Consider the following 15,078-nt stretch of genomic DNA (forward strand, 5'->3'; position numbering starts at 1 on the left):
TGTGCGTGTTCCGATGAAGAGAGGAGCCCACACGATACCGGCCTGTTTTAAGTCTAATATTGGGCCTAGTAGCCTTATGCTAGGATGGAATATAATATGGGCTTTTCGGCCTGCAACATTTGTTGGTAATCGTAGGCCCATCCCATTGGACTGACAGACATATAGACATATCAGTAATCAGTAGTCTACTAGAGTATTAATTTGGATTTGTTTGCCAACAAAACTTTGTGGTAATTCTTGAGAGGCTTATTTGTGTTGTTTTTTTGTTGAGTGTGCTTAATTGATATATGATGCACACAGGCCGGATTAAGTCATCTTATTTTTACAACAATGAAAGATGTACTACTGTCTGTGCTTTTGATGCAGACTTCTTGACGTGTGAATGAGAGATTAGGAAGACCATTCCATGACAACATTGCTGAAGGATACAAATAGAAGCCGTGTATATGAAAAAATGACAGTATGTACATTGATTAGTATAGCAAAAACGTAGCATTGTGCTATGGTTTTTGTGTTTCATGCGGCTAATGTAGATGCTCACTGCGCTAGTAGTAAGGTACTCCAGTACATTATGGAATATACAAAGCTGTAATACTCGTATCAGCAAGAGAGAGGCACACAAGTTGTAGCAGTAGCACAGGATTAGAAAAACGGGACGACAAATAGTAATGGAAAAACAAAAAAAAACAAGGAAACACATGGCAATATAAATGGAGAAATCACAAGAGGAACAGAATCCGGGCAATACGCTGCGAAAGTACTCGTACGTAAAAAAAAGAGGCGCATTCATGTGTGGACAGCGTGCAGCAGAAGCAGGGATTTGAAACCACTCAAATCCACCACTGCAAACCTTCAAACGAGGCCATGGTTTGAAGCATAGAAAGCACAGGTAAGAAGCACAACGCCCTCGCTCTCCACCCTCCCACCCAATCGCGACGCACCTCGCGGATCGGTGACGTGGCCTCGCCCCCCAAAAATATCCCGCGGCGTGAAGCTGACACCCCGGGCCCACCCACCTGTCACGTTGGCACATGTTGGTTATGGTTCCCGGCCGCACCAAAATATCAACGCGGCGCGGCCCAAAATTTCCAAAATCCCGCCCAAGCCCCTGGCGCGTGCCGCTCTTCCACCCAGGTCCCTCTCGTAATCCATAATGGCGTGTGTACCCTCGGCTGGTTGTACGTGGGCGGGTTACCCTGGGGGTGTGGGTGGATGACGGGTGGGCCCGGAGGAGGTCCGGCCCCGCGCGTCATCGCGGGGCGGGGTGTAGCGGGTGCGAAAAGGAGGCGATCGGTACGAAAATTCAAATTAGGAGGTGGGGGGCGGGGCCCTTGGAGAATAAGCGGAATCGCAGATATGCCCCTGACTTGGCTTGGCTCCTCTTCTTCTTATCCCTTGTCCTCGCAACCCCGCTTCCTTCTCTCCTCTCCTCTTCTCTTCTCTTCTCTGGTGGTGTGGGTGTGTCCCTGTCTCCCCTCTCCTTCCTCCTCTCCTTTCCCCTCCTCTCTTCCCCCCTCTCACAAGAGAGAGAGCGCCAGACTCTCCCCAGGTGAGGTGAGACCAGTCTTTTTGCTCGATTCGACGCGCCTTTCACGCCGCCTCGCGCGGATCTGACCGCTTCCCTCGCCCTTCTCGCAGGATTCAGCCATGAAGGGGGCCAAATCCAAGGGCGCCGCCAAGCCCGACGCCAAGTAATAATCAATCTATTCTCATCTCCCTTTAACATCTCTATTCTATGTTCACGCCGTCGCAGATCTGTTGATTTTCGCCGCCGCAGATTAGATTTTGACTTGATTTTTGTTGGTTGCAGGTTGGCTGTGAAGAGTAAGGGCGCGGAGAAGCCCGCCGCCAAGGGCAGGAAGGGGAAGGCCGGCAAGGACCCCAACAAGCCCAAGAGGGCTCCCTCCGCTTTCTTCGTTTTTATGTCAGACCACTTCCCCGATTTTCTTCTGCCTTCTTTTTTTTTTTTGGAGGGGATTTTCGTTTGATCTTGTTTCGCTCAGGGAGGAGTTCCGTAAGGAGTTCAAGGAGAAGAACCCCAAGAATAAATCTGTCGCTGCTGTAAGTTTTTCTTTTTTGTTTCCCCTCTCGTTCGTAAATAAAAACTCCACTACTAGAGTCTCTGGCTTACAATTACAATTATTATTATTAGTTGCACCGCTTATTAGATGTTGTATCATGATTCGTGGATTTTATTTTTTCAAAACAAAAAATTCAGGTAGGAAAAGCAGCCGGTGATAGGTGGAAATCCCTGACCGAAGCGGTGAGTTTCGTCTCGTCGCACATAGAGATAGTATGATTTATTTAAGTGTTAGATTCCTTGTGCCCAAGCTTATATGTAGCCATGGCTGTTTGATTCTAGGACAAGGCTCCCTATGTAGCCAAGGCCAACAAGCTCAAGGCCGAGTACAACAAGGCCATTGCTGCCTACAACAAGGGCGAGGTATAAACAACTAGATTACCTTGTATGCTTGCCACCGCGTCCAATTTGTTTATTGTTCTAAACATATGCTCTGGTTTGTTTGTTCAGAGCACTGCCAAGAAGGCACCCGCCAAGGAGGAAGAGGAGGACGACGAGGAGGAATCTGACAAGTCCAAGTCCGAGGTCAATGATGAGGATGACGACGAGGGCAGCGAAGAGGTACTACATACATAATCCTTGTGATCAATTCAGAAAATAGTATCGCATTAGTTCGTTGTGTGAAGCTTAGCTGACTATGCCTGAGGCTTGTACGATTAGGAGTACGATTCACACTTTGATTAGGCTAATGCCTCATGGGTAGATATAGAACAATAGTTAGTTTGAGAGATGTATACAAATAGGCTAATGTCTCATGGGTAGACAGAAGAACAAATAGGTAGTTTGAAAGATGTATTTTCAAGTGTGACATTCTCAAAACGGAAACTGATGAAATTAAAAATGGTTTTGGGGATTGCAGGATGAAGACGATGACGAGTGAGCCTTCCAGTGGACAAGATGGGAGCAGCAAGACGCTAAGGGCGGCGGGCGTCCTAAGGAGCCTATCCATCATCATCATCGTCTACTAGAATTATTCAGTTTCACTTCACATCGTGATGTTTTACTTTTTCTCTCGTCCTATAACGGATAGCGCTCCTTGTTGGCGCCACTGGTGGGTGTTGTGGTGCAGCCAATGTCTTGTCTCCACCGTCAATGATCCGCTTGTACCTAGATTACTCTTTCCATTGTCATCGGCTAACATTGTGATAATATCAGTTTGCGTATGTTAGATTAAATTGTTTCTAATTCCGTCGTTTTCTTCTTCCTTGCACTTAGCTTGTGATAAAATTGCTTTGCGGTAGGTAGGTACTCCGCTAGCTAATTGTGGTCGATCGATTGCTTGTTTGATTGCGGATCACACTAGCCAGTGTTGATTTTAAGATTTGTTTTTCTTGATGCTCCTTGTCTGTGCGCATGTTGCCTACAGTATTAATAGGCTTTGAAGGATTAGTCTGACTGACCCTCCTTGAGAAAATGAGATGAGATGAGATGTGTATGAACAAGGCAACGTTGCTGTTTGTGCATTATAGTGGGGGCTACCACACGGGTTTAACTCCATCTTTCGAGTGAGATGGAGTTGGTTGATGATTATTGCAAAGAGAGTATTGCAAGTAATAGTAGTAATGAAAATGCAGTGGTTGGGATTTTCCATTTTCTTAATCGGTGGTTGTGGTGTTTTGGTGAAATAATAGTGAGTGAGGTACACCAGTAGAAGAGGTTTCGGCAGGTCTGTGTCCTACGGATTGCCGACGTCTTCTTTGGTATGATATGGTTTGGCCTCGACGAAGTTGATGCTGCCTCCTACTATAGATAGTTGCAGGATGGTTTTGAAGTTGATGTCTCCTGGTCCCTCCCTGGCCTGTGTGTTGCATTTGCAATTTTGCATTGACGATGCATAGCACAGCACGGAACGGAGGAGGCAATGCTGCAGGTAGGAGTAACAACGTAGTAGGGCCTCTGGCTGGTGATGGAGTGAGCGTCCTTTTGCTGCTCGAAATTTACATCGACTGTCTGGATTGGTCAGCACAGGAAGGAGCCGTTAGATATGTGAAAGTGATTATGATGAGTGAGGGGACTACTATACGCTCCTACGGCGGATTCATTTCGTTTCGTTGGCCTTGTCTCCATGCACCAATCAATTTGACGCCGATGTTTAAAATACTCGTCTATTTATTCAATACTCCCTCCGTCCCATAATGTTACAACCGACCCTAGAACTACGAATCTGGACATAAGGGAAGTAGTAACATTATGGGACGGAGGGAGTAGTACCAGTACATATTACTACTCCCTCCGTCCCATAAAAAACGAATCTGTCTTCGTCCGTTTTCTAACCAGGATTTGAATCTAAATAAAAAGAGTTAATTGAATTCATATATCATATCATAAATTTACATGTTTTAAAAATACTCTTATTATGTACTCGCTCTCTCTAGTCCTAATATTGTTGACGTTTTGAAATGAGAAAAATCCCCTGTGTACCCTTGAAAGTTCACCTAATCCCTTACGTACCCATGAATTTTAGTTTGGACCCCTTCCATGCCCTTTCCGCTAGTTGACCGTTAAATTCTTATGAAAAAGTCTATTTTGCCCTTTGGTATAAACAAGCGTATAAATTAATGGAGTATATTGTTGGAGCATAGAAATTTGTTATATGAGACTATTATGTTTATAAGATAGTTATGCACCATACTATTTGCGATAAACATACTTTTAGATATGAAATAAAAAAATAATACTTATTTATTAGTTATTAAAAGATTTTTTTAGCATATATGTTCTGAAGTAATAAACAAATCTGTTATATTACTATGAAAACACATATGCTACATAAAAGAACTTTTAATAACTAATAAATAAGTATCAACTTTTTTATATCATATGTAAAAGTAAATTTGTCACAAATGATATGGTGCATCACATACTCATAAATATAATAGTCTCATCCAATAAATTTTTACATTCCAACAATATACTTCATTAATTTATTATGTTTCTTCATAGCAAAGGGCAAAATGGACTTTTTCAAAAGAATTTAACGGTCAACTAGCGGAAAGAGCATGAAAGGGATTCAAACTAAAATTCAGGGGTATGTAAGGAATTGAGCAAAATTCAAGGGTATATAAGGGATTAGGTGAGCTTTCATGAGTACATAGGGGATTTTCTCTTTTGGAATAGAACCAAAGTATGCAATTTTTTTATGTTTTAGTCTCTGCCTATTTTTAGGAGCAAGTTTAATAGTATAGACAACATAAAAAACGAATATGTCACATCCGGTTCTAGATTTATTTTTTATGGGACGTCCTCTGATAGTTATCTTCCTAGAATTTAAATTTTACCCCAAAAGCTCATATTTCGATTGGACATGTAGGTTATATTCGTACTGGTTGTAACATCTTTATTGCTTAGGATATTTCATCCCTTTACTTGTTACTCTCAAATACTACTCCTACTTATCACATCCTATAACCTCTCATTCAAATTGCCACTTCATTCCCAACCATACATCATCTAATGAGTAGTATAGTTATTTTTTTTCTTAAACCTTAACATATACTAAATTATCTAGAACACCAAGTATTTTGGGACGGATGGAGTAGATAGAGATTGGGTTGCCCATAGTGGGACAAGCGGGTCCTAGAAAAACAGAATAAATGTCCTGAAAATAAACAAAGAACTCTAAAAGAACATAACAAAGCAATCCAGTCCAAATCGACGAAGCCGATGGTAGCGACGACCAAAGCGAGATGGACTGCAAGATAAAGCATCAAGCCGCATACTTAACAAGGGCCTCTCAAAGGTGGAGGTTAAAGCAAACCCAACAAACAGGTGAAAACTCAATCGAACCTTGAAGATGCTACACCAGAGACAATGATTGACACCGAACCGGCAACAACAAACTCGTCGGAGTAGATTTGAACGGCTGGCGCAACTTGGTCGTCGTGGAGGAAGAAGGCCTCCAACCTATAATGAATATGTTGCATTGCTGCCATGAACACCGGTGAAAAACCCAACCCTCATAAAGACGACATGAGCCAGGGCAAGTTCCGGTTAATCCATACATGGAAGAAATGGAAGAAGGTAGCCGAGACGAAGAAGACGGGTGATAGCATCTTCCTCGAGCTCTACATGAAAGAATAGAAGATGAGCCTACTACAAGATAAACACCATATACAACGGGATGAACCTGACTTTTCCCCGACCCCACCTTCCCGTCGGCGACCTATGGCCATCGAAGACAGAGGGGAAAGGAGGTTGGGTGGAAGGAAGGAAAGAGTGCTTTTTTTTTTTTGCCCTCTGAGTACTGACAAACATAAAGGGAAAGCTCACCATGGTATGTTCATATGGACTAAACCCACTATCTAAGTTCGTAGATAGAAATTGGTTCCTTTCAGTTGAAGCGAGTATGCTTCAAGCTTTTGATTGACAAGTCTTTAAAAAAAGAAATATACTTAAAACAAAATATAAGTAAACCCAAGATTGAAAAATAAAGTAGGAGTAATAACACCCAAAAGTCAACTATAAATTTAGAACATGGATGTGACTGATGTGCAAATAAGTACCAGTAGATGATGAGGGGCTGCCTCCTTGCCTTTTTTTTTTCTTTCATTACTTTTGGTCGTCGCATTGTTACTCACTGTACGTCTATTACTCCATAATAACTTTTCCCTAACTGCTGAAAGATCGTACATGTTCATCGGGATTCATTTTCTCTCCCATTCCCATCCCTTGGTTTTTCTGTGCCCCTCCCTCCGTACTTACTAGAAAAATATATGATGAAAATCACGTATATAATGAAAACTTAAAAACTACCATTGGATAAAAAAATTAGATATTCAAAATTTATCCACGTCATCATGATCTAGTAAATTTTTACTCATGAGTAAATCTACAATCTGAAATATCTATTTTTCGATACAATGATAAGTTTTCAGTTTTCTGCTATATATTTTCCTGGTTTCCCCTACTTATGGCATGGCGGCATGCATTTCACGTCCAGTTGCCTTGCGTCCTATGGTTATGCTGCTCCGGCTAGTATTCGTGCTGTTAATTATGCTGTTTTCGTGTTGAAAGCTCAAACAAGAATAAAATTATTGAATACTACCTCCTTTTTTAATAGATGACGCCGTTGACTTTTTCTCACATGTTTGATCATTCGTCTTATTCAAAAATTTTATACAAATGTATATGATATAAATCACACTTAAAGTACTATAAGTGATAAAACAACTCATAACAAAATAAATTATAATTACGTAAATTTTTTGAATAAGACGAATGGTCATATGACAAAAAATCAATGGCGTCATTTATTAAAAAACAGAGGGAGTAATTTATTAGTAAACAAGTTGGCCTCCGTAGCATAGTGGTAGTGCGTTCGCTTCGTAAGCGAAAGGTCGCGAGTTCGATCCTCGCCGGGGGCTTTTATTTTGTTTTTGTCCAGGCAGAACAGGAGTTTTTGTTCAGAAATGATTCCTTTGTCCAGCCTCCAGGCACTGGCAGAACGCCAAACATGAGTCATTAGCATAAATAAATGATCTATTTTATCCAGGCGGAACCTGAGTCATTATCATATCGAGAATTTTCGTGTGGCTTTTGTCCAGGCACGCACAACTTAGTTTCTATTCTAGAAATTATTCTTTTGTCCACACAGAACATGAGTATATTATTCTCGTATTACGTCTGTTTCCGTTCATCGGATATGCTAATCGTTTCACCGTTTTCATCTTACATTCCGATCCATGCACTGACCAGCAGCATTTCAATCTTTTCATCAGGTACATACTACTCCTACTAGCAGTAACAGCGTCCTGGCAGTACGTCGGACACGTACAGTTGCAAGAAAACTGATGATGATAGGATCGGAGTAAAAGCTGCATCATTGCATGCAGTGATGCACAAGATCTAGGAAACACCAGTGAAGCTAGCTTTTCAGGCCATTGATTCCCCCTATTGCTTAAGAAAATGAAGATCGATCGATCGAACCAGCTAGTTACTGTGAGTTCTTGAGCTGTTCATCACATACATATATATTCCACCTTTCCAGCGCAAGCAAGCAAGCTAATTCAGCTAGCCTAACCTCCTGCAGACTAATTAATCAACATTGTTTTAATTCAATTCATTCGTCAACATATACTTATAAAGCCCAGAAAGAAAAATGAGATGATGATGATGACTCGCACGAGGGTAATCCAACATGGGACCTAGACCCTCCAGCACGTCGTCCCCTTTCAGCGATAAACAAATCAAAGGCCACTCTCTTTAAAATTTCTGCCCTTACTATTTTATTCTGCTCAACTGATTGATGGTTCCTTCATTTCTTTGCCGTCACTTCGTGCTTGGGAGTACTCTTCCTCTTCCTCTTCATCCATTCCATTTTGCCTTGTTTCCTCGGCGATCAACACAACATATTCTTCTCCCTGCCAAGGAATTGAAGCATCTCATCTCTGAAGCTGCATGATGCAATTGCTGTGCTGTTCTTCAACAATCTGGAGGTTTCGCACTCTCTCTTTCTCTTGAAGAGTTTGATCTTCTTAAGAGCTTCCATTCTTCCAGCATTTTGTGCTATAGTATGTACATGTTCTTCAGTAATGAGTCTAATGACTATATTCAGGATGGTCCCGGCAATAGCACTTTGTTATGTTACTAGCAGTATACAAAAAATCCTTTTTTAAAAAAAAACAGTTTACAGACATTTTGTGCATGAAATGTGTGGGCATTTTGTTAGATTCTGTTCTCTTTTTTCTTTGTCAGGAAAAACATGCAAAAATTAAAATGATCCTACCGGACATGATGTTCAGCTTTACTACATTAATTATGGCCTCCTCTTAATTACTTGAACTGCATCTTAATATCTCCACACATATGGGCTGCCTTCTTTCAGCTAGCAGGAAGAACTAAATTCTCAAGGAAACTCATGGCAGATATCCTATTGCACCACAACGCAGCTCTGCCCAGAAAACAGCGGAAATCGGCAAGAAGAATACATGGAAACAGTGCGTATTTAGATAGCAATCCTATGGATTATCTGCAGACCTCTGAATGGTTAATGGAGACTCTACTAGTTGTTGTTGTAGGCCCTGAAGCTCCCCGGAATAGCCTTGACTCTCCACTGTACGACCATACCACCATCACCATGACTAGTACTGTATGTTGTACTTAATTGCTCCTATGCTTAATGCTCAAGTTTCTTGTTAATGCAATCAATTAGTACCATCGTATTTACTGTTTTTCTTTAATAAAAATATTTAGATGAGGCAGAAGCCACCCAAGGGAAGCACCCCTCAAGACAGAACCACTGCAAAGAATGTGATCCACAAGGATATTTTTCCCAGCCAGCCGAGTGTCATTGCACGTCTGATGGGCATCGGCACAATCCCGGTATCTGCAAAAAGGGATGAAGTGATGATCCATGCAGAAGAAGTCAGCAACCTGAAGCTGCCAAGTAAACTGGAAATGATCACTGTCACATCACCCCGTTCTGCAACATTCAGGCAATCCAAATGCAGCCTGATCTCCTACGGTAGCAGCAGTGTTGATTACACTTACAGGCATTGTCTCAAGAAAATGAGACCGCGAAGAAGTCGTTCGCGTCAGCATCATCCACAGGAGGAGCTGCTTGAGAAGATCAGGGAGGATTTCCAGGCATGGCAAACATCCAAAGCACTGGAGAATGCAAGAACCGTTTTTACAGCTTCAGGGTGTCCTACTATTACTAGTAGTAGACACCGCATGGAAGAAGGTAGGTACATTCAGATTCTTGCACAGGAGAACCTGCACAAGGAAAAGATGGCCAAATTTGGCTATGGAAGCTGCACGATTTCCATGGCAGAGAAAGACACCCTGAAGAATGCTACAGATAATAGTAGTGATACAGAGATTACTTCAGCAAAAGCTGCAGCAGAATCTAACATATCTCCTGGAGATAAGGTCATAAAGGTTTTAAGGGTGAGCCACTGTGCAACGATGCCGGACAAGTTCAGAGATTTGGAGGATGAACATAATAACAGTATAAGCACGTCTGCGAAACCACGTTCCCAGAAACGGATAGTGCTCCTCAAGCCTAGTACTTGTGACATTGTTGCCAGTGACCAAGAATCGTTGTTCAGTTCATCCAAGGTGAAGAGGGAAGGGAACATGGAGGAGTTTCTTGAGGAGGTGAAGGAGAGGCTCAAGAAAGAGCTCAAGCTCAAGTCCAAAAGTGAGGTTGTCAGGAGAAGCTGGGGTACTACTGACCCGAAGCAAATCGCTCGAGACATCGCGAAGCAGATCAGAGAGACAGTGAGAAGGCAGGATCTTGGTAAGAGGCTGTACTCCCGATCAGAATCATTCAGAGCATTCAGGAGTGACCGCAAGCGCAACGCTGCTGCTACTGCTGCAAGAAATGCATCTCCGGAGCACGTCAGTCCGACGAGTGTCACCTCAAGAACCAGTGGAACCAATCAAGGGTCCAATGATTGTTCTCCTCCAATAATCAGAAGAAGCAGAGGAAGAATAAGGTCGTTGACAGATATGCCTCTGTCAGTGTCAGTGTCAGAGTCAGTTCCAGCTTCTGGCTTTGATGACCAAAGCTACACAGGAGAATGCAAGTTTGCTGACGCCAACGTCGTGTCGCCACGGGCACTAGTCCGGTCATTCTCTGCACCGGCGTCAGGGATCTCTCGAGGTCGCCTGTTTGCAGAGGACAATAATGTGGACAGCGGTAGGCATGGGAATTCAGACGCGGTTTCTGAAGGTGCAGCAGTAGCAGCGAGCAAGAACAGCAGCAGCTTCAGTTTGAGAGGGACAGTGTCAAATCTGCGGAACAGCTTGAGATCGAGAGCCAACAAGCTGTTCGGGAAGAAGACGCATTGGTCACTGAAGCCATCGTTGGGCGAGTTCCACCCACACAAGATGGCGATCGGCATGTTACCACCGTCACCTCCTGAAATTTTGAGCCCTTTCATCGTTGCACAGGCAAGCACTGTACTACATTTGTCAAAATCAAATCTGTATTTCAGGCCTGACCTTGAGAGGATCAGAATAACTTTCTTTTGTACAATGGATTCACTTCCTTTGCTGCATTTGTTTCAGGAGAATTTCACCGAGCTGCCTCCTAGCCCGGTGTCCCCGTTGGAGGTTAAAGGCAGCAGTTCCCGCCATTTCTTCAGCGATCTGAACTGCAACTTGCCAGGTATGAAAAAACTACGGCCCTCTCTCTGTCGTTCGTTACATTTCAGAGTTTCACTGAGACCTGAAGTGTAAAACAATGAGTCCAATGTTGTGCAGAACTGAGCCCGAAAAGTTGGTCAGAATTTGATACAACACCCATAGCCAGCAATGAATCATCATCATGCAAGAACAGGACGAACGCAACTGAAACCGAGGAGAGCTATACTGAGATGGCGTACATAAAGCAAGTCCTCATTGCCGTGGGACTATACGAAGACGGGTCGTCGTACTCGTCTCCATCGATGATGAACAATGCCCGGGTGGACTCAATGGCAAGAAGGCCGATCTGCGACTACGTCTTCGACGAGGTAGAGGAGACCTACAACACTGAAGAAGATGCAGCTGATCACAGGATGCTGTTCGACCTGGCGAACGAAGCGCTTGAGATCACCATGATGGGTAGCACGAAGACCGGGTCGTCGCTGTGGCGGTGGGTCGTCGACAGCACCGGCGTGTCGCCGGGGAGGAAGCTGCTCGTCGATGTGTGGCAGCAGGTGACGTAATCCCAAGCTTGCTCGGTCTCGATCGAAATAAGCTTGTGAATGTCATTGACCGTGCTGTTGATTTGTTCTTCTTCAGGTGCAGAGTGTGAGGAACCCTCCGGTGCAGCAGGAGACGCAGACAGTGGAGAGCATGGTGGCACGAGAGGCCTGGACATCGCCATGGATTGAGGTGTTGCATGAGGATTCCTATGTTTTGGGGAGGAAGCTCGAACGTGCCATCTTCGACCAGCTCATTGCTGACATTGTGCAGGAGCTCTTCATCTCACAAAATGCAGCTGATTGATTATTTTTTCCCCTTCTTCTTCTTCTTCAGTAAATGGTAACAATTAGTAGAAACCAAAGCAGCAGATTTCAGAGTGGAACATGTACATAGTGTTTTTATTTGTAACAAACAAAAAAAGGAGAACATTGTATTAGAATTCTTAACTTTGGTATTGGAAAAGTTTTAGTTCGTTTGTTTCGTTTACCGAGATCCGGAAGCACCGTCAAAGTGTTCTTCTGTCCTTGACTTGAAAAACGATAATTATTTCTGCACTTGTAGCCTAACTCGCTTTGACCTGAACAACCCAACGTGCTCTCAGAATGACAGCGAAACTATCTCTCGGTGACCAAAAAAAAAAGTGTGAATTAGCTATTTCTTCTAATTATCGTGTACGTGACAAGTGATGGCCTTGTATAAATGCTTTTTGCACAGCAAAGCAAATTGCAGCGAGAGAGCTGTCGAACATCAAGCATTAAGACAAAAGCCCAAGTTCTATCAAATACTGTATCAAGCAACACAAATATCAGGGCATTTTTCTTACGATGAAACTATAATTTCCGACCTCTCTCTGCATAAGTAAAGGAACAGGATGCACATAAATATATTTATGGATATAAGAATTTAAACCCTAATAGGTAAATTAAAAAAGAAATTAGACATACACCAAATTAATGACACGCACGGTGTAGTGATTAGGTATACACTATCTTCAGCAATCTATATATAACTAATATAAATATTCGTATTTTTCCGGTCGTCACCTCATAGGTGCGGTGATTTTTCGTCCCCCTCGCCTCCCCCAAAATCCCAGTCGGAATTCCATCACCCCCCACCCAAAAAAAATCGAATATGTCCGATTCAAAAAAAAAGAAAGAAACAAACTCGGGTGGAAAAAAAATTGAATCCGATTACATGTGAGGATTGTTCGGCAATAATCACAACAATTTCCTAATCTACAAAGCCAGGCCCACCATCCAGACCAAATAGACCCGGTAATCAGTTTTTTTCTTTTGGTAGTCACATCTATTTCACCGTTTCTTTCTTCAATTGATCTACTAGGTGGGTTTTGTTGAGAAAAAACGGGTGCCAATTTGATTCCGTCAATAGAACAGAGTGCCAACCAAATCCTTTTCACGTATTCTCCCAAAAATTAAAATTCCCCAAATTTGAAACCCTAATTTTTAGTTTCCACAAATCAAGAACCCTAATTTTTGCAAATCCTAAATCAAAACCCCAAATCAGTACAAACCCTAAAAACCTTGGGGGCATAACTCACCGGATCGGGGCTCGCCTGCCTGAGTGGGCCGCACCAGACTGGGGCTCGCCTCGGTGTCGACCCGCTGCGCGTCGTCGGCTTCAGCTCCGCCGGAGCCATGCGTGGCATCAGCCCGCCACACACGGGTACGTCGCGCCGCCGACATCCACCGAAGCGCCGCCGCCATCGCCGCTCCGCCGAAACGCCGCCGCCGCCGCTCCACCGAAGCACCGCCACCGTCGCCTTTTGCGCCGGAAGAATCGGGGAGGAAGGGAGCGCCGCCACCATCGCCGCTCCGCCGAAACGCCGCCGCCGCCGCTCCACCGCCGTCGCCTTTTGCGCTAGAAGAATCGGGGAGGAAGGGAAGAAATGGTTAGGGTTATGACCGGGCAAGTGTATTGTTCAGAATTGGAGAAATCTGGACCGTCCAATCAAGATCCTACAGACGACATCCATCCCGCGCCTACTTACACCGCCACAAGCATCCTAGCCGTTGATTACAATCCAACGGCACAGGCTAGTGGGCCTGCGGGTGCTAATTGGGCTGCACGCGCATGCCTGCACTTGGGCCGCCTGCGCATGCCCGCGCCTGGGCCTCACGCGCTCGCCCACGCGCCTGAGCCTCACTCCTCATGGGCCGGCTTGCCATTTGGGCTGCCAACGGCCTTTAGGCCGAAAATTTCTTTTTCATTTATTTGCACCTAAAAATCACTTATTGTTTTACTTAAATAATAATTAATGTTGTCCATCAATTTTAAGGTATAAAATTACGGTTAATTTTATCTGTGCATCTTAATTTATTTCTAACTAAATGGAATCAATGCAAAGTTTAGTTAGAATATTTAATTATTTATTTTATCGTCTCGGCCCAACAGAGTTACAATTTTTTTAAAAAAATACGCTTTGATTTTTTTTATTTAAGTGGAACCGACAAGAAATTTAACCCCAGAAAATAAAGTTTTTTCTTTATTTATTGTTAATATTAATATTAGTTCATTCGTTGCAACGCATGGGCATATTGTTATCTCGCTCCCAAAATCGTACGCGAACTCGCATGTTCATTTTTTTTTCTCCCACATGTTTTTGTTCGTCATATCACTTCATCCGATCGCCATTCGTCATCCACACATTACTATAATATACAAAATTCAAATCTAGCATGGATCTGATACCTGGATGTGTGTAAAATATAACTTACACAGTCTTTGACTGTGTCTTTTAGCATTTAATGATTTATTTTACCCGTAGCAAAGCACGGGCATATTGCTAGTAAGCATAAATAAATACATATCAAATCAGCAATAAGCATAATAACTACGTATCAAATGCAATCATCTCTTTTACTGCAAGCATCTACGGTACGAATTACATCAAGGAATGATAATGGAAATCCTCTATGTGTCTGTTTGATGAGCTTCTACCTGCTGCAACTTCTCTCAGAACTAGAAGCTCCCCCAAACCTTTTAGCTTTTGATTTTGATTCTGAGAAGCTGTAGTTGTAGAATCCAGAAAATGAACTGAAAGTAAGAAGCCGATTACCAACCAGCTGCTTCTCAAAATATTAAACTCCACCAAACAAACCCTATTAGAGGATTTTCCGATACATGTTTATTTGCGCATAGATTGTTATACCTAAATATTCTATGACACATATATTTATTTAACATTATATACTCTCATATAATCTGTAGTGTATTTCTCTTTTAGAACTATTTTATTATTATATATGAAAATAACTCACAATTGTCTACTTAGTTGTGTAAGGAGCATGTGAAAACAAAACAATGACTCTCTCTTGAACTTCTAACAATACCCTATTACCCTCTAA

At 42.9% G+C, this 15,078-nt stretch overlaps 2 protein-coding genes and 1 non-coding gene across 4 annotated transcripts; all 3 read left to right on the forward strand.

The window, feature by feature from the left end:
- The first annotated feature begins 1,390 nt into the window (after positions 1–1,390).
- On the forward strand, positions 1,391–3,265 carry LOC4342129 (DNA-binding protein MNB1B). Of its 2 annotated transcripts, none has more exons than XM_015787785.3 (8): positions 1,391–1,554; positions 1,639–1,691; positions 1,811–1,924; positions 2,004–2,061; positions 2,219–2,263; positions 2,363–2,443; positions 2,531–2,641; positions 2,940–3,265. In XM_015787785.3, the coding sequence occupies exons 2-8, from the start codon at positions 1,648–1,650 to the stop codon at positions 2,958–2,960; spliced, it is 474 nt and encodes a 157-aa protein (XP_015643271.1). In that variant the 5' UTR covers positions 1,391–1,554; positions 1,639–1,647; the 3' UTR covers positions 2,961–3,265. The 2 variants fall into 2 exon arrangements, with proteins under 2 accessions (XP_015643271.1, XP_015643272.1); XM_015787786.3 differs by having other exon boundaries at positions 1,391–1,549.
- A 4,106-nt stretch (positions 3,266–7,371) lies between these two features.
- Positions 7,372–7,443, forward strand: TRNAT-CGU (transfer RNA threonine (anticodon CGU)). The gene has a single exon. It is a non-coding gene; the product is annotated as a tRNA-Thr (tRNA).
- Positions 7,444–9,271: 1,828 nt separating this feature from the next.
- On the forward strand, positions 9,272–12,016 carry LOC4342131 (uncharacterized). Its single transcript, XM_026026450.2, has 4 exons — positions 9,272–10,975; positions 11,093–11,192; positions 11,288–11,724; positions 11,810–12,016. The coding sequence occupies exons 1-4, from the start codon at positions 9,272–9,274 to the stop codon at positions 12,014–12,016; spliced, it is 2,448 nt and encodes an 815-aa protein (XP_025882235.2).
- Positions 12,017–15,078: the final 3,062 nt, after the last annotated feature.

The sequence above is a fragment of the Oryza sativa genome, chromosome 6 (genome assembly GCF_034140825.1).
Source record: "Oryza sativa Japonica Group chromosome 6, ASM3414082v1".
NCBI classification, from domain to species: Eukaryota; Viridiplantae; Streptophyta; class Magnoliopsida; order Poales; family Poaceae; genus Oryza; species Oryza sativa.